The sequence below is a fragment of the Canis lupus genome, chromosome 2 (assembly GCF_048164855.1).
Source record: "Canis lupus baileyi chromosome 2, mCanLup2.hap1, whole genome shotgun sequence".
Lineage (NCBI taxonomy): Eukaryota > Metazoa > Chordata > Mammalia > Carnivora > Canidae > Canis > Canis lupus.
Window position 1 is genome coordinate 59,524,962 of NC_132839.1, and position 21,089 is coordinate 59,546,050.

General features: G+C 58.9%; 1 protein-coding gene across 2 annotated transcripts in view; it reads left to right on the plus strand.

Annotated features, from left to right (window-relative positions):
• RASGRF1 (Ras protein specific guanine nucleotide releasing factor 1) overlaps positions 1-21,089 on the plus strand; it is a 93,319-nt gene that overhangs the window by 57,609 nt on the left and 14,621 nt on the right. The window contains exons 14-24 of one of the 2 annotated variants that reach the window (XM_072802199.1): positions 3,782-4,030; positions 4,689-4,745; positions 6,692-7,065; positions 9,144-9,269; positions 10,630-10,800; positions 11,237-11,343; positions 11,780-11,892; positions 13,979-14,039; positions 16,485-16,588; positions 17,949-18,033; positions 20,751-20,948. In XM_072802199.1, the coding sequence (XP_072658300.1) occupies positions 3,782-4,030; positions 4,689-4,745; positions 6,692-7,065; positions 9,144-9,269; positions 10,630-10,800; positions 11,237-11,343; positions 11,780-11,892; positions 13,979-14,039; positions 16,485-16,588; positions 17,949-18,033; positions 20,751-20,948 (1,645 nt within the window). The remainder of the gene's footprint in view (positions 1-3,781; positions 4,031-4,688; positions 4,746-6,691; positions 7,066-9,143; positions 9,270-10,629; positions 10,801-11,236; positions 11,344-11,779; positions 11,893-13,978; positions 14,040-16,484; positions 16,589-17,948; positions 18,034-20,750; positions 20,949-21,089) is intronic. The other variant, XM_072802207.1, reaches the window with a different exon arrangement.

Here is a 21,089-nt window from a genome sequence, read left to right on the forward strand (position 1 = left end):
TGGAGCGTGGACGCTGGTAGACACGGACAAGAGAAGGGTCTGGCGCCATGCACAGAGCTGAGGGCCCCAGTGTGTGGCCTCAAGGACCCAAGGACTCGCCTGGAGATGGGATGTGCTTGGACCTCTCGTCCAGAAGTGGACAAGTGTGAAGAGAGAAGCAGGGCTGAGCCTCCAGTCAGGAAGCACCAGGGTCGTGCAGGACTGAAGACCACTTCTTGCAGGGCCGACAAATGTCTGGCCCAGGACCCGGAACTCGTGGCAGATGCTGCTCATGGACTACAACCCTCTTGTAGGCCAGGCTGTGTGGGAATCATCGGAGCTCACGCCCTCTCCTAGGTTGCAGGAGCACACTCTCCTGGGTTGCAGATGGGACCTGAAGTCCAGGACAGGTTTGCACAGTGGGACAGAGGCCCTGTGACTGCCGACGATGACGGCCTGCTTGGAGCAGAGGAGACAGGGGACCAGGCTGTGTCCAGCCTTCTCTGCCTGTCTAGACACAGGAGGAGCCCAAAGAGAAGGTGCTCAAAGCAAACAGCTGCCAGAGCGTGTCCGCAGTCCCCGTTAGGCTGCCAGGCCTGGGCTGGACACACAGGGGTCTGGCATGGGAGGTGTCAGTGTTCCTGGGACAGCCTGGACACTGCAACTGGAGTGCTCCCTGCCTGCAGACACGTCTCCTGCTCATTCATTCTCCTGCTTTTTTTTCATTCTGGCGCCCACATCTCTCCTTCCTCTGGAGGCTCCTGGCGCCTTGCCAGGTCCCTCTGTGCACAGCTACTTCGTCCCTCGTGGGCTTAGCTGCTGTCGTTGCTGGAGCTGGGACAGTTTCTCAGGTGCCATCAGGGCATCACACCACTGACTCCAAAGCACCCAGGCCACTGGCTCCTCTGATGCCAGTCTTGTAGTTGGCTCCCAGTCAATCTTTGTGATCTCAGATCATTGTGTGTTTCCCTGAGTCCTGGAAGAAACACAAAGCCAAGTTATCTAAAGCGTCTGAGTCATGCAGCAACGTTTCCCTGGAAGGGGTTCTGGAAAGTCCATCCAAACTGCTTTGTGGCTTTTCCAGACTTTTCTCACCCTGAGAAGGAATCCCTGCTGCCCTGCTCATGGAAGGCACTCGATAAAGGTGGTTTGCTTTCCAATGAATGTCTCAAACCCCAGGGCTGTGTCCAGAGAAGGCCCTGAAAGGGCAGCGTCTGCACCCCTGGACAGGTGACCCCCCAGGAGACACCGTTTACTACCCACACAAACGGAGCACCGCAGTCTGCTCTAGGTCCCAGAGGTCGCTCACTTTATTAGGTACCTGCGAAAGCCTATGAGGCAGACCTTACTGTGTCCATGTTATGGATCAGGAAGGGTAGGCCAGGAGAATTAGCACCGTGTCTCAGACACGTGGGACATGACGGTGACAGGTGTCAGTTGAAACCGTGTGTTCTGACCCCAAGCTCTGGTTCTTCCAACTAGACCACAGACACTGCACCTGTTGCTGCCATGACAGCCATTATGAGCCGAATTCGTCTATCTTTACATGCTTTTCCCCCTGAAAGCTCATTTTGATAAGATTTCCAAGCTTATCTTTTCAGTAACATTGTTTATTTGCTTATTCTATATCCTTCAGATCGTGTCCCAGGACACAAAAGAGGTTTAAGGCAGCCTAGTGCCCGTATGTGAGAGCTGCCCAATAAAGTACCGCTGCTGGTGTGTCGGGATGAAGGGCAAACACAACAGAGAGAAGAGATAGAAATCGAAACCCCGGGAGGTGGGGGTAAGCACGCTTGCTGTGGCCCCTGCTGGGGTCAGCGCCACACTGAACTCCAGGCTGCTCGGCAGCCACGCCAAAACGGAAACCGTGATTCAGGGATTCATGACGTCCTGAAGGGCAAAACCACAGCTGCTCAAGTCAGGATGGAGCCACGCTGTGAGAGGGACGGAGCACCGCACCCACCCACCCACCCCCTCCCGTGGCCAGAGCGCCCAGGGCACTGTGTGTGGGACCACTGTCAGGGCTGCTGGTTCCCACTGCACCTGGAGATGCCCCCGACCTCAAGCTCCCCCACCTCGGAGAGGCATGTAGCAGTGCAGCCCTTCGGTCAGGTCCTTAGATCCCTGGGACCTGGTCAGTCACCTGTCCTAGACATGCTGCCCCCAGATCAATGTGGAAGGTCTCAGAAGAGTCAGGTTGCTCCATCTGGACTCCCATGCCGTGCAGAAATCACTGTGGCCAGGGGCGCAGGGCTCTGGAAGGTCCAGTCCAGGATACCTGCCAAACTCCAAGGGTCTCACCTTAGTCAAGTACCTGAGGTCCAACCACCAGCACTGGCTGAAGACAGACCCTAATTCTTCAGTAGGCAGCCAAGGGGAGGTCAGGGGAGCATGACTTGCCCTGCAGAGGCTGGCAAGGTGAGCCACTCAGGGCTGGAGGGTCCTAACCAGGGACATGGCAAGCTGGCCTCATCGGAGTGGCTCTCTAGCCGTGGGGGTGCTGAGGGTGGGAGGCATCCCTGGTCAGAGAAGGTAGGAGGATTATCAGGCTCTTGAGGCCAGAACACAGCAATTCATGTGTGATTCCTTGTGTGGCTCTTGATTGTGGTTTGTGAGCTCATTTTCCAGGGGGATTTATCGGAGAATATGTTGCAGGGCCTGGATGAGCTGTGCCCTGGGGTTGCCATAGCCTGGGCCCTCCCCTGTCAGGGGCTCCTAGACCACAGCCTGTGCGCCTGTACCTCGAAGCCATGGAAAGAGCAGACAGTGCACCCAAGCGTGCTCTGTGTTCCGTCCTCTTCCCCTCCCCCCCACACGCAGAGCCTGGGCTCCATCTCCCTCTCCCAGGTAGACCTTCTGAGGCCACTACCCGGGCCTCCACCTTCTATGGAGGCCTCGCTCCAACACCCCCTCCCCAAGGCCCCGAGGCCTTGTCCTTCCCTGTGGAAACCCCAGACACTCCATGTCCACCAGCAGCTGATGCCCAGAGACGTGTCAAGCAGCAGCTGGTTTTCCAAATTCTCTTCCTGTTTGGCCCCAAGGATTTCCCTTGGAGCTTCTTTGTACCTACTTGGTTTTTGCTGAGACATAATTCGTGTAACATAAAACTCAGTTTTTTAATGTGTGTGGTTCGGTGGACTTTGTGCATCACCATGCTGCGCGAACATCACCACTGCCTGATTGCATCATCCCAAATCCCCGTGCGTGCTAGCAGTCAGTTCCTCATCCCCGGGCAGTCAGCTGCCTACTTTCTGTGTCTGGAGACTTGGCTGTTGGGACATTTGGTATAAATGAAGTCCTATGATACGCAGACGGTTTCTGGATTCCCTCGCTTGGCATGTTCTCAAGACCCACCGTGCTGGAGCCCTTCCCCAAGCACGGTGCCCTGTCACAGCTGCGCAACCCTCCACGTGTGGACAGACCTCCCCCCGCCGGCTGTTCTCTCACCAGCAGGTGGACCCCAGGGTCGCCTCTGCTTTGGGGCAATGACGAATCGCAGAGCTGTGAACATCTGTGGCCAGATTTCCCTGTAATCCTGTCTTAGCGACATTATTTGTAAGTTCATTACATTTTGTCCAGAATTTTTAGGAGTTCTGTGTCGGGTATGTGGGACCTAGAACCAGCGTCCCATTCTTGCTCAGTGTCGTTCCCCCAGGCTGTCTTCGTCCCCATAGTCGGCCGCCCGCCCGTCCAGCCACCTGACCTTGGCGGCTGCACGCCGGGGAGACTGGGACCGGGCAGGAGGCAGCCGTGGCTCGCGGGTTCAGACCCCACCTCCCCGTGGCCGTCCCTCCCTCCGCAGATCCGACGCCTCCTTGTACTGCGATGACGTAGACATTCGCTTCAGCAAGACCATGAACTCGTGCAAAGTGCTGCAGATCCGGTACGCCAGCGTGGGGCGGCTGCTGGAACGGCTCACGGACCTGCGCTTCCTGAGCATCGACTTCCTCAACACGTTCCTGCACTCGTACCGCGTCTTCACCACGGCCGTCGTGGTCCTGGACAAGCTCATCACCATCTACAGGAAGCCCATCAGCGCCATCCCCGCCAGGTGGGCAGTGCCGCCTCCTCCCGACGGGCACCTCCCGACCTTCCAGGCTGGGAGAGGAGCGAGCTTGGCGTGCAGGGGCTTGCAGAGCCTGTGACCTGAGTTGGGGGGGGGGCATGGGGCACCCCAGGAACCAGGCAACCCCTCTGCAAGGGTAGAGAGGGTGGACTGGCCCAGGCATCTCTGCCTGCAAGCCCTCAGGGGGGATGGAGTTTTGAGGAAACACTGCCCTGCCCTCCCTGCCCTCACCTCTCTCAGTTGTCCCCAGAGGGCAGCACTTCCCCACCTCCCAGGTTCAGAAAGCAGGGGTGAGGGAGGAATAACGGGAGGGTGGGAGGGTGGACAGAAGGACACAGAGAGGCAAAGACCCTCAGCCCTTCCCTGCTGGGACCCCACCCTGCTCCAGAGAGAAAGGGCACCTGTTCGGCCCACAGGGGCTGGCGCAGCCAGCCAGGACCCACAGAGGCTGGAGACCTGCCCCAGGGGCCCTGGACGTCCGGGGTGAGTGGGGGCAGGAGCCAGGGCCCTGGGCCATCCAGTACACGTGCAGCCCCGTGTGTGAGCCCGGACAGCGGGCAGGGTGGCACTGGCCCTCACTCTGCTTTTCCTCCTGCGCTCCTCGCTGCCCTGCTCCAACCGCTGTTCAACTGCCCACCCCCAGCTCTGGCCAAGCCTCGAGGGGCCCGGTGGGTCACCGTGAGCCCTGGGCCCCTGCCAGGTGAGAACCCGAAGGGTCAGCCCAGGAGCCAGCCCAGAGTGGCAGAGTCAGTAGGGCTTTGCAGACGGGCCAACCACCAGTCCCACCGCTGGGCACCAGCCTCTTAGCCCAGCCCTTACCCCGCTTCACCTGGTAGTTACCCCAGTGGGGGCAGTACGGAGAGGCATGGCGGGGAGTGACCCCAGGTGTGACCCAGGCATGCCTGCAGTGCAGCTGAGATGCACAGGGAAGGCTGCTGTGAATTGTCATCAGCACAGCGAGGCCAAATCCCGAGAGCTGCCCTGTGGTCTGCCAAGTTCGGGGCCCGGGACCCGAGGGACCTCACAGCTCCAGGGAGGACTTGTCAGGAAGTGGGAGGGACCAGCAGGGGCCTTCCTTTTCTGCCCAGACCTCTGCCGTGGACAGGCCGGCCCACCCCAAGCCTCAGAGCCCCCACCGAATGCCCCTCACCCTGGGGTGAGACGGGGCAGGAGCCTCAGCGCTAGGGCTACGGGAGCAGAGCAGATGTCCTACTGGCTCCCCGTGGCCACTGGGCAGCCACACTGGTCCCAAATGAGAGCCCAAGATGTGAGGAGGGGCCACAAGGCCTGGTGGCTCTAAGCACCCTCTTCCCCCCGACACCTCTGCTGCCAGAGCAGCCACCTGCCCAAGTGCACCCCCGTGTCCCCACTTCCTCAGCCTGGCCACTCCAGCACTCACTGCCTACCTGCTCTGGCCCCACCAGGGCAGGGCAGGGCAGGGCAGGGCTGTCTCTCTCCTCTGACCCTCTGAAACCTCGGCAGCCAGCTTTCCAGGGGCCCCAAGAGAGCTGGACAGACCCCCATCTAGGCTGGGTTCACACGTGGAGGAGACTATTCCCAGGGGCCCAGAGAAGGTCTGTCCTCTGCAGAACACAGACCCGGTCCACACGTCTGAGTGTATTATCACATGCGTGTCAGCTGCTTCCAGCCTGGCCCTGCGGCGTGGGCCCCGGTGTGAGGAGGTAGGGGCACAACCAGGATTGCTGGGAGACCCCGCCTTCCACCCCTGCCCCAGGCTTGCCCTGAATCTGGTCGAGCGCCCTGGTGACGGGCAGAGGACTTGGGGTTTGGAGCCAGGCGGTGTCCTGTCTCTGAGCCTCAGCCTCCCCATCCATAAGCACCCTCAGGACCTGTGTGAGGTCAAGGTGGGGCGTCCATAGGCTCAGCGTGCCCTGGAAGGCCATGCCCCTGCCCAGACCACAAGATGGGACACTTACTAGCACATGCAGACCTGTGGCCACACCATGTCATCACATTGCCCTTTGGCCCTGTGTCCACTCAAACGCACCTGCTCAGAGGATTGGCCCAGATGCCAGGCGTCCCAAGAGTGGCACTTGAAACTGGCCTCGATTCCTAGGGTGTCAAGGACACAACCAGCCAGAGTGGGCAAAGGAAATGTTTTCCCTGCAACCCTTGCAATCCTAGCAAAACACCAGGGATGTTTCCCAATGAAGTGTCCCCCAAAAGTAATATTGGGAAGTTTCCAACTCAGGGTGCAGCGTATCCACGGAAGGGCTTGCACGATGCAGAATTTAGCAGGGAATCAGGACAAAGTCGTCCTGACCTGGCAGAGGCCAGATCCAAGCTGAGCGAAGGCCCGAGGCCGAGGGAGTCAGGCTCCTCGATTCAAATCAGTGGTTCCGCTCCCAGCGGTGAGGCTGTGCCCCCCACCCAGTAGCACCTGTCTGCTCACAGCTTCTGTTTCCACGAATCACACCCTGGGGTCTGTTTCTGCAATTGCAGCTTCTCCCAGGCGGCTGTTCAAGGAGTGCGTCCAGGCGAGCGGTGCCGGGTGGGCATCAGTCACGAGGTGGCCCCCTATGTCCTGCCGCCCCCGGAGCCCCAGCGGACACAGAGAGCCCCCTGGCCTGGGAGGGCAGCCAGGCCCACGCTGACCCTTGGTCTCTGCCTCCGCCCACCCCACAGATCACTAGAGCTCTTATTCGCCAGCGGCCAGAACAACAAGCTTCTGTATGGTGACCCTCCCAAGTCCCCGCGCGCCACGCGCAAGTTCTCCTCACCGCCACCCCTGTCCATCACCAAGACGTCATCCCCCAGCCGCCGGCGGAAGCTGTCGCTGAACATCCCCATCATCACGGGCGGCAAGGCCCTGGACCTGGCCGCCCTCAGCTGCAGCTCCAACGGCTACACCAGCCTGTACTCGGCCGTGTCCCCCTTCAGCAAGGCCACGCTGGACACCAGCAAGCTCTTCGTATCCAGCAGCTTTGCCAACAAGATTCCAGACGAAGGTGAAACGGCCACTGAGAAGCCCGAAGAGCCCGTGGCTCTCAGCAAGCAGAGTGAGTGGACGTGCGGGCCAAGCCATCCCCTTGGCCCCAGGCCCCACCAGGCTGCCCCAGGGCAGGAGGGCTTGGGGGTCCCAGCGGATGGTGGTGGCGGGCAGAGTCTGGGCAGGAGGTGGCCACACACGTGCAAGCCCAGCCTGCAGGGACCCCAGGGCATCTGATGAGCGATTCTGTGGTCAGGTGCCTAACAATGCCACTTTGTCGTGCATTCCCCCGGGTCTGTCTGTGGGGCGGGTCCTTGACCTGGCCCCTGGCAGGCCCGGGAGAGAAGAGGCCACCAGACCTAGCTTCTTCACGCTGGGATTCACGATGCGGCCAAGCAACACGGCCACACATGAACGTGGGGATGTCTGATGTACTGTGTCCAAGGGATGTTCGAGGGGCACCAGAGGTGGGCTGGGGACACTGTCTGCAGAGTCAGAGTAGGCTTTCTGGGGTTCCAGGAAATCTAGATTTTCACCAGAAGGAAGGGAGCACAGTGGAGCAGGCAGGACCAGAGCAGGGTAGAGCATGGTGTGATCAGGACAGCCGGCACTCGGTGTGGGGACAGCGCGGAGACCAGGAGGGACAGGCTGCAAACTCCCTACTCTCCATGCTCCTGACTGTTCCAGAGGGCGTCTCTTTGGATGGTCGGTCCATTCTCTTAGTTCAGCTCAGGACACATCCTGGGCACCCCAGGTGCAGTGTGCATGCATGTGTGTGAATGCATGCACGCACACATGCACACAGAAGCACACACCCCAGGCCCTGAGAGAGAGGCCTTTGGAATGACATTGAGGTCGGTCAGGATTTCTCCTCTGTGCGTCAAGGGGAGGGGAGGCAGGGAGCGCCGCCAACAGGAACGGCTGGGGAGGAAACCCAGTGACCCATGTCCCCTAGTGACATTTCACCATGACACATACAATAAACAGGTGATGTGCACACCCAAGTTTGTCACCAAGGGAACAGCCCCAAATGCCAACCTGCGGGTGCAAAGGACAGGGTAAACCATATGACCTAAACCCACCATGAATCTGCACTTGTCACATTCTGAAATTTCATACAAGACGGTCCTGAAATGTGGTCTCAAACAGGGCTTCTCGGCCAGTGATCAAGGGGCCCGAGAACCCGTGTAATTGTGCACCAAATTGTGTGTGCACGTGTGTGTGCAAACATTCGTTTCTGAAGAGAAGGTGTGTCTGGATCTCAAAACAGTGTAATTTCACTTACTTTCCAGTAGAGGAAAACTGAGGATCAGATAGATTAAGAGCTTTGGACCAAGAGCTCACTTTTAACATAACTCGTCCCTTTTTCCCAAAGTGCATAAACCACGAGTCTCCCAAGGTTGGGCAGACTGCAAGTTACCGCCAAAACCAGGACCCTTTTTATAGTGACCAGAGAGGCATGAGACCACAGGGGCAAAGCAGGACTTCCCAGGCAGGGGGCGCAGGTGGTCACCCTAATGAGGATGCTTCACGCACTTGCACACACATGAAACACACGTGCACATGCACACATGCACTCAATAATGCGCGTGTTCACATGCACACATGCTTGAACATGCACTCCTATTTAGACTGCACATGTGCACATGCACTTGCATTCACACATGTACACATGCATACACACATGCCCATGCACTCATATTTAGATGTGTACACACACATATGTATGTGTGCACTTGTATTCATGGGCATACACATGCACACATGCACACTCATTCACACGCACACATGCACACACACAGCGAGGGGTCTCAGGGCACAGCACCTCACTACTCAGGGTGTGGTCCATGCCACATGGGTATCCCCTGGGGGCACATGAAGGCTGTGCAACCCCCTGGACTCCCAAGTCAGCACCTGCGTCCTGATGAGGTCCCAGATGTGCCCCTTTAGGTCTGAGAAGCCTGGGGAGGAAAAAGCCATCTTGGAGACTCATGGCCCCTGTTGGCACAGGCCCCACGGCAAATAAAGCTGTCATGCCGTCATCGCAGGTCAATCCCAAACCTGCTGTGATCTGCTTCAATAAATTATAGGCCTGAATGTTTAAATGAATGACTCCTGGAGACGTGGCATATTTCTTCTCTCCCCCAGGCTCAGAAGTCTCCGTGAGGGAAGAGTCCGATAACGATCAAACCCAGAGTGACGACGGGGACACTGAGGCGTCCCCAACCAAATCGCCAACAACGCCAAAGTCAGTCAAAAGCAAAAATTCCTCAGGTACAGCTCAGCACTCAGAAGTGACACACAGATTCCCAGAGGACGTGGAGGCCCAGGCCAGGGAGGGCAGCAAGTCACGCTGAGCACAGGCTGGTGGGCGTCCCCATTGCAAGACCAGTGACCCCGAGTGCAGGGCCACTGCCATGAATCACAGCCCGAGGGCAACGGCGGGGCCCAGGCATTAGCTGCCCCTCTGTAGCCTAGTCACCCCAACCCTAGACCGGATGGTGCCACCAACGCAGGAGGGCAGGAGGTTCATGGGGAACCGGGCTCATGAGCCCTGGGCTGGGTCCATCCGTGGTCAGGCAGCTCCGTGGAGCCGCCAGGTGGTTTCTGGTTATGGAACGAGGAAGGACACTGACAGGTCGTGACCCCCCCCAAACCTGCCTCATGATGCTGAGGCATCTGGAGTCCCCTCGCAGTGGCTCTCAGTGCCCAGGGCAGGGCAGGCACTCTGGCTCACCTCCCGGGTGGCCCTTCCTGCCTCCAGCCCGCGGACCAGGTACAGCCAGAGTCCCAAATCCCCAAGCTGTCCAGGCCTTCCGAGGAGACCCCATGAGTCCCAGGGCCGCCCAATCGTGGGCGCCAAGTATCAGAAATAAGTTCTGAGTTTTCAAAATAAATCCCTTGCCTGCTACAGCGTAAGTGCTGTTACTTCATCCTGAGTGTGGAATTCCGTCCAGAGACTTAAAGATGACAGGAAAGGTTTCCAGAGTCAGGTTCTCCAGCTCTGACTGCTAAAAACGAAGTGTTATTTAGCACGGACGACCCATGGCGGGCGTGTAGCATTTCACGCAACACTAATACTCATGTCTGTAACCTTGACACCCTCTGAGGTAGGTGTTAACGTCCCCGTTCACCCGAGGCCACACAGCTAGCTGGGGCGGGCAGCGCGTGGAGGGCAGGGCCCAGCCCACCCCTGGGCCCGGGAGCCCATCAGTGGGAATTACTGACGCGGGACACTGGACATTCATTCGCAGTAGGCGGAGAGCGGAAGGGATCACGCGATGCCGTCCGCAGGCAGCCAGGCCCCCAGAGCGCGGGGGTAAAGGAACAGCAGAGGTGGACGGGGCAGCGGGCTGGGGACTTCCTGTGGACCAGCAGCAGCTCAGCAGAGAAGGGGGGCTTCCCCTGCCCCGAGACCACCCTGGGGGTGGCACGCCCCCTCCAGGCCCTGAGCAGGGGAGCGGCCCCACCTCCGCCTGCTAAGCCCTTGGCAGGGGGGGCAGTGAAGACAGGCTGTCCCCTTGAGGCTGCTCCGGAGGGAACCCCTGGTTTCTTTTTTTTTTTTGAACCCCTGGTTTCTAAGAGCCACAGGTGGGACCAGAGAGCCTGAGGGTCACTTTCATTCCCTGCGCAGAGTTCCCCCTCTTCTCCTACAACAACGGGGTGGTCATGACCTCGTGTCGGGAGCTGGACAACACACGCAGCGCCCTGTCCGCGGCCTCTGCCTTTGCCATAGCCACGGCGGGAGCCAACGAGGGCACCCCGAACAAAGAGAAGTACCGGAGGATGTCCCTGGCCAGCACAGGTACACGGGAGGGGGCCACTCACGGCCCTGTCCGGGCTCAGCCCAGCTGCACTCGGCAGCGATGGGCACCTGTCCCCTCTGGGTGCCCGGGGTTCACTGCTCCCACCTTGAGCAGTGCCGACCCCCCACCAGCCTGCTTACTCAGTAAAGCCCCCAGCCCGCAGCACCCACCCCTGCACGGCACTGGTCCTGTGGCGGGGTGCAGCGGGGGCTCCAGGACCAGAGCTTCCAGTAGCGGAGGCGGAGGCAGATGCACTGCGTCCAGAGAGGCCATGGCCTCCATCCTCACCGCTCACCCCCTGGGGCTGGTGGCTGGGTGTCTTCCTGCCCCTGCCCGGTGCCACCCACCCCCAGCCACGGCCACAGCCCTGCGTACCCCGATGAGAGCCAAGCTTGGCTTCTTGCCCTCATGTCCCCCCGACCCCTGTGCCACCAGGGTTTCCCCCTGACCAGAGGAACGGGGACAAGGAGTTCGTGATCCGCAGAGCGGCCACCAACCGCGTCCTGAACGTGCTCCGCCACTGGGTCTCCAAACACTCGCAGGTGGGTGGGAGGCCCCAGCGCCAGCCACCCCCCACCCCGGAGCCGTTGCCAGGACAACAAGCAGGATAAGCAGGACATCAGGGCAGCAGAGGCAAAGGCCCAGGCCAGCCATCCAGCACTCCCAAAAGGGGCTGCCCCAGGGCCTCACTGGGGACATCCCAGGGGACAGGGGCCTGTGTCCCTCCCTCCAGCTCTGTCTGCACCCCCAGGGCGCTGGCCTTGGGGCACAGCCAGCCAGGGATGACCCTTACCCTCACCCAGGGTGTTACCCCTGAGTGTCTTTAGGCCCCCGTGGTGCCTGGCTGCACAACCAGGGAAAAGGAAGACAAGGCAGCCAGCCTCCGTGGGCAGAAACAAACTCCAGCCTCCACGTATGGCTGGACAGGGACCAGGTAGCCAGGGCGCAATGACCAGAGCCACCATGTCTTCCCCGCAGGACTTTGAGACCAATGACGAGCTGCGATGCAAGGTGATCAGCTTCCTGGAGGAGGTCATGCACGACCCAGAGCTGCTGACCCAGGAGAGGAAGGCTGCGGCCAACATTATCAGGTGGGGGCACCTGGCTGAGCTCAGCAGGAGGCCCAGGGGGGCGGAGAGGGGGTGGGGGTCAGGCTCTGCCTCCACAGGGCAGGCAGCTGGGAAGAGCCCTTCCCACAGGCTGGCTTCAGGCAGGTATGTGGGGGGAGGAGCCCCTAGTGGCAGGGGTGGGGAGGCCGTGCACCCCTCTTCTGCAGATGCCCCCCCAGCAGCTGGGCCATGTGTCCTTCCTCCTTCCCCCAACCTGATCTCCTTGAGGGGGAGCCTGGTCTCCTCTCCGTGTACAGCCACCAGCTCTCGTCCACACCACCCTCTGTGGCAGCTGCTGGCGCCCAGGCTGTCCAATCTCAGGGTCAGAGGGAATGCAAAGTTCAGCTTCTCGGCCACATAAGCCACGCGGCGCCAGGAGCTGTACTCGCGGTCTGACCCGGGCAGGTCCCCTCCCTCGGCCTCCGTTTTCTGCCCCATAAAATGGGTGAGCAACACCTGTCCAAGACCTGTGGTGAGGCAGGGGTGAGGTCAGCTGTGGTGTCTGCAGCTCAGCGCGGGGCTGTGGGGCACAAGGCCGCTGTCCCCCCACCACTGTCACTTGGCTGACCTGGACCGTCCCCCCAAGCCTTGCCTGGGTGCCAGGGCTCAGGGTCAGGCTCATTCTCCCTGCTTCTAGCCCCCCACCCATAGGCACCCTTTGTGACCCAGACTGGCAACCACTTCCTGCCCGGAGTTGGAGTCTCCAGCCTTCCTCCTCCTGGACGTCCACCTTGCTTCCCACAGCCCCGGTTCAGGCCCATCAGCCCCTGGGCTCAGAGTCCACGGGGCCTTTCAGGCTCCCCTCACCTTCAGCACCCGCGGCCCCCACACATGCACCCGCACCCACACACCAGCACCACAAACACACGCACATGCACCTGGTCGCACGCATACACACACCTGCACATATGCACACACGCACATGGATATACACCTGAAACATGCACATACACCTGCACACATGCACACACAGTCGCACACATACATGCACACACGCACACATGCAAATAACACATGCACACACGCACTTGCACACATACACCCATACATACACCCGCACACAAACGCAGCCGCGTGTGTGTACACACATACACACACCCAGCCTCACACACACAGCCGGCCCCCAGGGTCCTATCCCTCCCTCAGGAGTGCACAGAGCCCCAGGCCCCACTGACCAGGCCCCTCAGCTCGGGAGCTTGATCTGGACGCTGCCTCTGGTGCCGTGAAGAGCGCAGCCTGGTATCGGGTGGCCCTGCTTGAACGGCATGCACACCGTAGCCAGCTGTGGCACCCTGGGCCAGACGTTCTCTGTGTGACCATCACCTGGCCATAAGTTTAACTAAAAGTGCCATCTGCAGGGTGGACATCCAGGGGTTTGTGTCTGTCCACCCAGGCCCTGCGGGCCCCAGGCCTCATCCTCTGCCCCAGGGGTCATGCTGCTGTCACATCAGGGACGAAGCACTATGGCCGACTCAGAGTCCACCCTCACTCCCCACCACGGCCTGGTGTGCACCCTGCACCCCCAGGCCACGCCACCTCCTTCCTCCCACACACAGGCCACCTCTGGGCCTCCCCACCTCCTCTGTTTCTCCATGTCTGGAAGGCTCCACAGAACTCCTGCCCACTCTGCCGTCCAGGCCTGGGGTTCCTTCTTCCTTCTGTCGTTCCACACACATGTCAGAGCAGCGGCCACAGGACCACCCGTGCTGCTGCCCGAGCACCAGGTGTGGACAGACCAGAAGTCAGCCTGCCCTCAGGGGCTCCTGGCCTGGGGTGGGGGGGTGTAACGGGAGCCAAGCGTGCACACTGCCTCCCCAAAGCCTGGAGAGGAGGGCTTGAGGGAGCCCCAGGAGGAGGCCTCGCCCAGCCAGGAGGGCCAGGGAGCTGATCCCGATGGTCAGACCTTCAGGGAGATGTCCGTGGTGCAGGAGAGCGCAGAGGCAGAGGTGGGGCAGCCCGCGGGAGCCTGCCACGGGCTTGATGGCTCCAGTGGGCACGGGGAGGGGCACCGCCAAGCTGAGGCCAGGTTCAGACTGCACACGGCTCACCGTGCCATCTCGCCCCCTAGGACTCTGACCCAGGAGGACCCAGGGGACAACCAGATCACACTGGAGGAGATCACGCAGATGGTGAGCCAGGCCTCCCAGGGCCCCAAAATCACTGCTCGGGCCGCTGACCAGGCAGGCCCCTCCCGTATGGGTTCCCCAGGGCAGCCGGAACAGAGCAGCAGGAATGTGTCCAGTCCTGGTCCTGGAGGCCTGGCATTCGAAGTAAGGTGTTGGTGGAGCCGTGCTCCCCTGGCCACCTCAGGGGACGGGCCTTCCTGCCTCTTCTAGCTTCCGGTAGCCCCAGGCAGTCCTGGGCTGTGGCCGTGAATCTCTGATCTCTGTTTCCCTGTTCTGGGCCATCCTCACCGCTGCACGTCTCTGCATCACCTCCCCCATGCACGTCTGCCCCTGTGTCCCCCTCATCATAGAGACACCAGTGCCTCTGGAGTGGAGCCCGCCTCATGGACCCACGTTAACCTGGGCATATCTACAAACACCCTATTTACAAACATGGTGACGTTCCCAGAAACCAGGGACTCAGACTTCAGCGCGTCTTTTTGGGAGGGAGGGACCTCAACCCGTTACACCCCTGCCTCTCTTTTCCTCATCTTCAGCCCTCTGCCCACAGCTCTCATCCCCCCCACCTCCCCTCCACTCCTGTCCACTCCCCTCCCCTCCCCTGGAGCCGGGTCTCCAGGTAGGGCATATGTGAGGCCCCGCACAGGGGAACACGTGCCTACATCATTGGATCATGGGGCCCACATCCTGCCCTCTGAGTGCTGGTGGCCCATTCACATGCAGACACCACACTGACCCTTGGGGCAGGACGCTGGCTCCTTCCTGGGGCCTCCCCGCAGGGGAGCAGTTTCCCAACTGGGGCTAACCGGAATGTTTAGCCCTTGGGAGCAGGAGAGCCCCTTGTTCCCTGGCAAACATCCTGAAGCTCTTGCAGAACAAAGCGCCGCAGGAGCTACCCTCAGCCCTGACTTGTTCCCAGGGCCCCAAGCCTGTGGGGGCACATCCTGTGCAGAGGAGGCCCTAGAGGCCTCACCAGAGAGCCCAAGGGCCAAGGGCTTCTCATGGGAAGACCTGGACAGGCCCCGAGATAGGTGGGGGCAGGCATGCTTCCATTCTCTCTTCCAGGGTCGCCTTGTCTCCAGGGTGAGTGGGGGAGCAGGGTCAGCTGCTCCTGGCCAGGCCTCTCCCCAGCCCGGGCCAGCTGCTGGTCCTCAGGCCTTCAGTCCAGCCATCCCGAGCCCGGGAGAGTGGGCTGTGCTGCTCACCTCCTGCGGGGGCTCCCTCCCCATGAGAGTCCTTACCCCCAATCACAGTGGCCTGCTTGGCACCTGCTGCTCCTGCCCCCGTGTCCCCACCACCTTCTGAGAACTTGTCCCTCCCCAATGCCATCACGTCCCTGTAGTCCTACATGAAGGCCTCTGGCCCGGGGTCAGCATGCCCGGGACCATGGACACCCCAGTGCACACACTCACAGGCTGCAGCGGGAGGTCCTTCCTCTGCTTCCCTACATTCTGTCCCTGCCTGCCCTGTGGCTGGAGCTCCCTGGAGCAGGGACTGTGTTCTCTGCTGCTTCCGTGTCCAGTGTCTGGCCAGGACCTGCGAGCAGCCCTTTGTGGCTATTTGTTGAAGAAGGGGGGAGGGGGGCAGGCAGTCTAGGAGGTGGGCTTGCCCCCTCGATATGGGGTAGACCCTGTTCCCTTGTGATCAGTGCAGCTTTGGGAGAGCTCAGCCCAGCCCCTGGGGCCTCTGGGCAGGACAGCTGGCCCCTCTGTGCCCTGTGGCCCGGCTGGAGGCCAGGGGTTGAGCCTCACTCCTGACTCCTCCCTTGTGAACACAGGCCCCTCCCCCATGGACACAGGCCCCTCCCCTGTGGACACAGGCCCCACCCCTATAGATACAGGCCCCTCCCCCAGGGACACAGACCCCTCCCCTGTGGACACAGACCCCTCCCCTGTGGAAGCAGGCCCCTATCCTGTGGACACAGACCCCTCCCCCACATAGATACAGGCCCCTCCCCCATGGACACAGGCCTCTCCCCTGTAGATACAGGCCCCTCTCCTGTAGGGGACATGACCAGAGACATGGAAACTCCAAGACAAAGGCCAGACTGCCATTTTCTGGGTGCCCCAAGGGGATCACATCTGTGAATTCATACCTGATGATGAGTTTTAAAAGGAAATGTGGAGGCAGCTACCAATGCAGACAGAACCTATAGGGAGGGACAGGTCACTGGGAGCCTGGGAGTCCTAGCCGGGGCTCCGGCACATTTCCTGCCGAGTGACGTGGGCCAGTAGGGTCCTCTGGGAGCCTCTGTTGTCTCATTCCTGAGCCAGGGAAGGTAGCCTCCTGCGAGCTGGCTCGGGGAGCACAGGCTTGCACCGCTCAGGGCACAGCAGATCGTCCCTTCCCTCAGTGCCCTCCCCCAGCCCCCAGAACCTAGGCCAAGATTACAGCAGAGAAGCTGCCAGAAATCCAGGAGGGCCTAATTCAGGACTTAACTCCCCTCAGGCCGAAGGCGTGAAGGCAGAGCCCTTTGAAAACCACTCGGCCCTGGAGATAGCGGAGCAGCTGACCCTGCTGGACCACCTGGTCTTCAAGAAGATCCCTTACGAGTGAGTGGGTGCGGGCACCAGGCCCTCCTCTTGCCACCTCTCCCCCGGCCAGGGACCTGCCTTGATGCATCCCTGGAAGGTGCTAGGCTTCCACAGCCACCTGACTTCTCTGCAGGGGAACAGAAATGTGCGTGTGGGCAGGGATGCAGGAGGATCCTCTGTCCTGACCTCACGTTCTGCACACACACATGCACGCACACGCACACGCACACATGCACACACAGTAAGTATTCCAGAAGCATCTCCAACTCGGTGCTCCTACTCCGGGGCTCTAGAACAGGTGTGTTTATGCAGAAACGAGTGAGTGTACGTGTGCACACACGTGCACCTCAGGAACAGAGTGAGGGCACAGCTCTGGAGTTTGAAGAAGCCCCGAGGCCTGGCATTGCCTCGGTCACCCCCAGGTACTAGCAGTAGTCCCGCTGTTTAAATGAGCGCCTACCCCTCCTTCAGCTAACAGCGCAAATGGTGTTCATACACGGCATCGTCACAAGGACACGGCTCTCCCCAACAGGCCACGAAGCCTGGGGTGGTGTTCAGGATCCACCTTTATGTGTAAAGCCGAGGTAAACCTCCTCGTAACTAAGTGTTTTTGTGAGCTTCTGACAACTGTCCGAGAACAGCTTCCCCAAATTGGGATCTCCAGATCTGAGGCCCCGAATCACTGTAGGGCTTTGGGTGTGTCTGCTCTCCCAAAGGCAGCGCCCCCGAAACTCCCGATGGCTGTCCCCGGCATGGAGGGTGTGGGCATTCCAGGCACCTGCTGGATCTCTGGGGAAAGGTTGGCTCGTTCCTGATGGGCTCCCCTGGGAGGAGAAGCAGAGTCTCACACATGTTCCCCCCAAGTCCTGACCACAGCAGCCCACTGGGGTCCCTCACTGTCCCTGCCAACACAGCTTCCCTGGGAGGCTCGGATGGCTGTGGGCTCCCCACAGTCCTCGTCGCCAGAACACACAGCTGGCTGGCTCATAGGCTCCTCACCCCTCTGGCCTTGTCTGCAGACCAGTGTCTGCACAGTGAGTCTGAGGTGCCGGGTGTCCCTGTCAGGAGCGAGATCCAGAACAGGACCTGCTGGAACTTTGCACTCCACAGCAGCTGACACGCCTCCCCACAGAGTCTGTCATCTTGGCCTGGCAGCAGCCCTGTGGGGAAAGTGTGATCTTTGTTCCCATCTCACAGATGAGGCCACTGAGGCCCTGAGCTGGTACAAGCAGAGCTGGCCACATGCCCAGGGCCCCTTCCTCTTGGGGGCTCCGCAGAACTTACTCCCCGAGATGTGAAAGCCTTTCAGAAAGCAGAGAAGTCAAGGTATGGAAGGGAGGGAGGCCGAGCTCATGCACCCTGGGTTCACTTCCCGCAGGGAGTTCTTCGGGCAAGGCTGGATGAAAGTGGAGAAGAACGAGCGGACGCCCTACATCATGAAAACCACCAAGCATTTCAATGACGTGAGTACAGGGATGGCAGGGGGCTGGGGCGGAGCGGGGGGGGGGGTGGCCTTGGGGGGGGCGTGCCTCCCTCTCCGGGTTCTTCATCGCTGGACCCTGTGATCTGTCACAATCTCACACCCAGCCTAAGGGATGAAGGCTGTGAGCCCACACTAGACACAGGGAGACCGAAGCTCCTCGGGCCGACGCCTGGGGTCTGCTGGCTGCCCACCCCCGTGGCTTGAGGACCACCTGTCCCGGCAGCCTCCGCATGGCCACCCAGGCTGCAGCCCCTGCAAGCACAGGGCCGCTCCCAGCCTCTCTGGAACCTCGAGGGCACCCTGAGGGGGTCATCCACTGGGGGGAAGACCTTTGATAGCTGCAAGCAGGGAGCACATGACTCCACTTGTCTGACCGCCCAGCCGGGGCTCCCTGGCAAACACCCCGCATTGGGGAGGGTCCTGGGCAGCCAGGAGGAAAAGCAGGAGACCCCTCCCCCCATTCCCCCCATTCCCCCATCCCCTGCACCCACTCCACCCCCGCCCAGCCTGCACTGCAGCTCAGGGGAGGAGCCCTATAGGGAACCCAGCAGCAGAACAGCAGGAGCAGGCCTGTGTCCGGCTAGAGGGAGTAAGTGGGGCAGGTAGGCAGGTCCTGGAAACACCATCCCTTGCCCTCCCCACCCCAGTGCGTGCCCAGGACCCAGGCGAGCCAAGGGCGAGGCCACAAAGTGAGTACTTGCTGCCCGTTTGCCACATGCCGGGCACTGTGCTGTGGGCTTCGTCATCACCATCTCATTCCCACTTTATGACTGGCTAAATTTCATCCCCAACGTTACACAGCAGGACAGCCTGCTTTGAACCTACGCAGTCCACCTCCGAGGGCTGCCCTCATCACCACCTGGCATCTGGCCATCTCTCTTAAAATCCACATTCCTGGCAGACACAGTGTGTGCCTCCCTGATGGAGATGTCCCAGCCTGTAACTGTTTCTAGATCTTTCTCTGGCCCTTTGCCTGTAATTTCTTTGCCTCATTGAGTGGTACTGACTGGGTTCTGCAGCATTGGGGCTTCTTAGGACAGGGAGCTGGAGGCATCAAGGTGCCCAGGTGCACCCCCCTGCCCATGCCCACCCCTGCTGCCCACACCCTCCCCCTGCTCCCCTCGTACACCACCCCTGCCCGCACCCACACCCTCCCCTCTGCCCACATGCACCCCCTCTGCCTGAAGCCCCTTACAATGGAGCTGAGTGGAAATGTTGGTAGTGAATCTCAGGGGTGGTTCCACGGTGCTTCTCATATCTCCCTGTTTGGGACAATGTTTGTTTCTTTATCAGGTTAAAGAAATTATTTTCCTTGTTTGTTAATGCAGTTACCATAGGAATTTTATCTTTTCTCCCCACCTCAAGTATTGAGATGGGCCTACAGTTTACTCCCTTTAACCTGCTGATGTGGTAAATGCCGATTTTTCTCTAACAGTCACACACCCTCTCATTCCAGAAACAAACTAACGTCGTCATGGTATAGTAATGGGGTGTGTGATTTTCCTTCTTGTGTTGTCCATATCTGGGTTTGGTATCAAGATTTTACTCCCTTCATAGAATAAGTTGTAAGATACTCTTTTTTTCTCTATGTTCTGGAAGACTCCACTGAGCTACTCCTTTAAAAAAAAAAATCATATAACTTACATGTAAAACTGGTTTTGGGTTCAGTGTTTCTTATGGAAAAGAAAAACCTTTATCACTTCAATGTAATTAAGAGTTACAATATGGTACTGTTTTGTGTTATCATTTCTTCCTGATTCTCTTCGGTGTTTTCCATTCTTAAATACTTTTATGATCCATTCTTTTGATGCACACCCTGCAGAAATTATTTCTGAGAAGATTTCTTGGCAGTAAAGCCCTACAGTTTTTATTCATCTATGAATGTCATTTTATTACCTTAACTTTTTTTATAACAAGTAGTCTTTTTCTACGTTTTCTTAGTAATCATAGATTCATAGGAAATTGCAAAGAAAAGCACAGGGCGACCTCGACCTAGCTCTTCCCACTAACCCAGCTCCACACAGTCCTAGTTCCATGATGCTTTAGTCCCACCCACCCCCAGCTTCCTGGCTGCCCCCCATTCCACCCACATTTGATGTGTGTGTCTGTATGTGCCTGTCTGCTGGGGGCAGGGAGGCCTCTTCCACTTTATATGTGAGACCAGGATGCCACAAAGTGTAGGGTCCTCTCCAAGCCCAGTGGTGTGGACTGTGGCAGAGCTTGGCTTTTCTTTATTCTTCTAGATTAATCATGGAATCATTTCATCAGGTTCTCAAGAAAGCTCCCATTGCATGCTTATTGGATTGCACTAAAGCCACATATTAGTTTTTTGGCATATTTATATTCCCATTTGGGAATTTGATCTTTTTCTTCATAATTTAAATGTTTAAAACCTGTGGTAATTTTTTTTTTCCCATAGCATCTTCCAATGTTCACATCAGTTTAGGTTCCTAGGTAATTTACACATGACCTTTCCTCATGGTATTTTCTTGTCGGTATTGCCGATACATAGGAAAACTTCTCATTTTCATATCTTGAGTCTTTAACCAATCACCCTAATGTTAATTGTTCTGCTAATGAGCATCATCTTGGGATTTTCAAACAGGCAATCATATCATCTGTAAATAATGGTGATTTATCATCTTTGCAATATTTATGCCTCTTTCTTTTTTCTTGTCTTTCTGCATGGGCTTAAAGATCAGTAACTTGATTGCTTCAGAAATCATCCGCAATGAAGACATCAATGCAAGAGTGAGCGCCATCGAGAAGTGGGTGGCTGTGGCTGACATATGCCGCTGCTTACACAACTATAACGCTGTGCTGGAAATCACCTCGTCCATGAACCGGAGCGCAATATTCCGGCTGAAAAAGACGTGGCTCAAAGTCTCTAAGCAGGTGCGGGTGGGAAGCTGGCACCATTACCTGCCTGGGGCTGGGCTGGGCTGGGCTGAGATTCTAGAGTACTGGCCTCTGGACATCCCTAAGTGGGCAGAGGACAGGGTGAGGGCCAACATTCCCAGTAAAACCCCTTCTCCC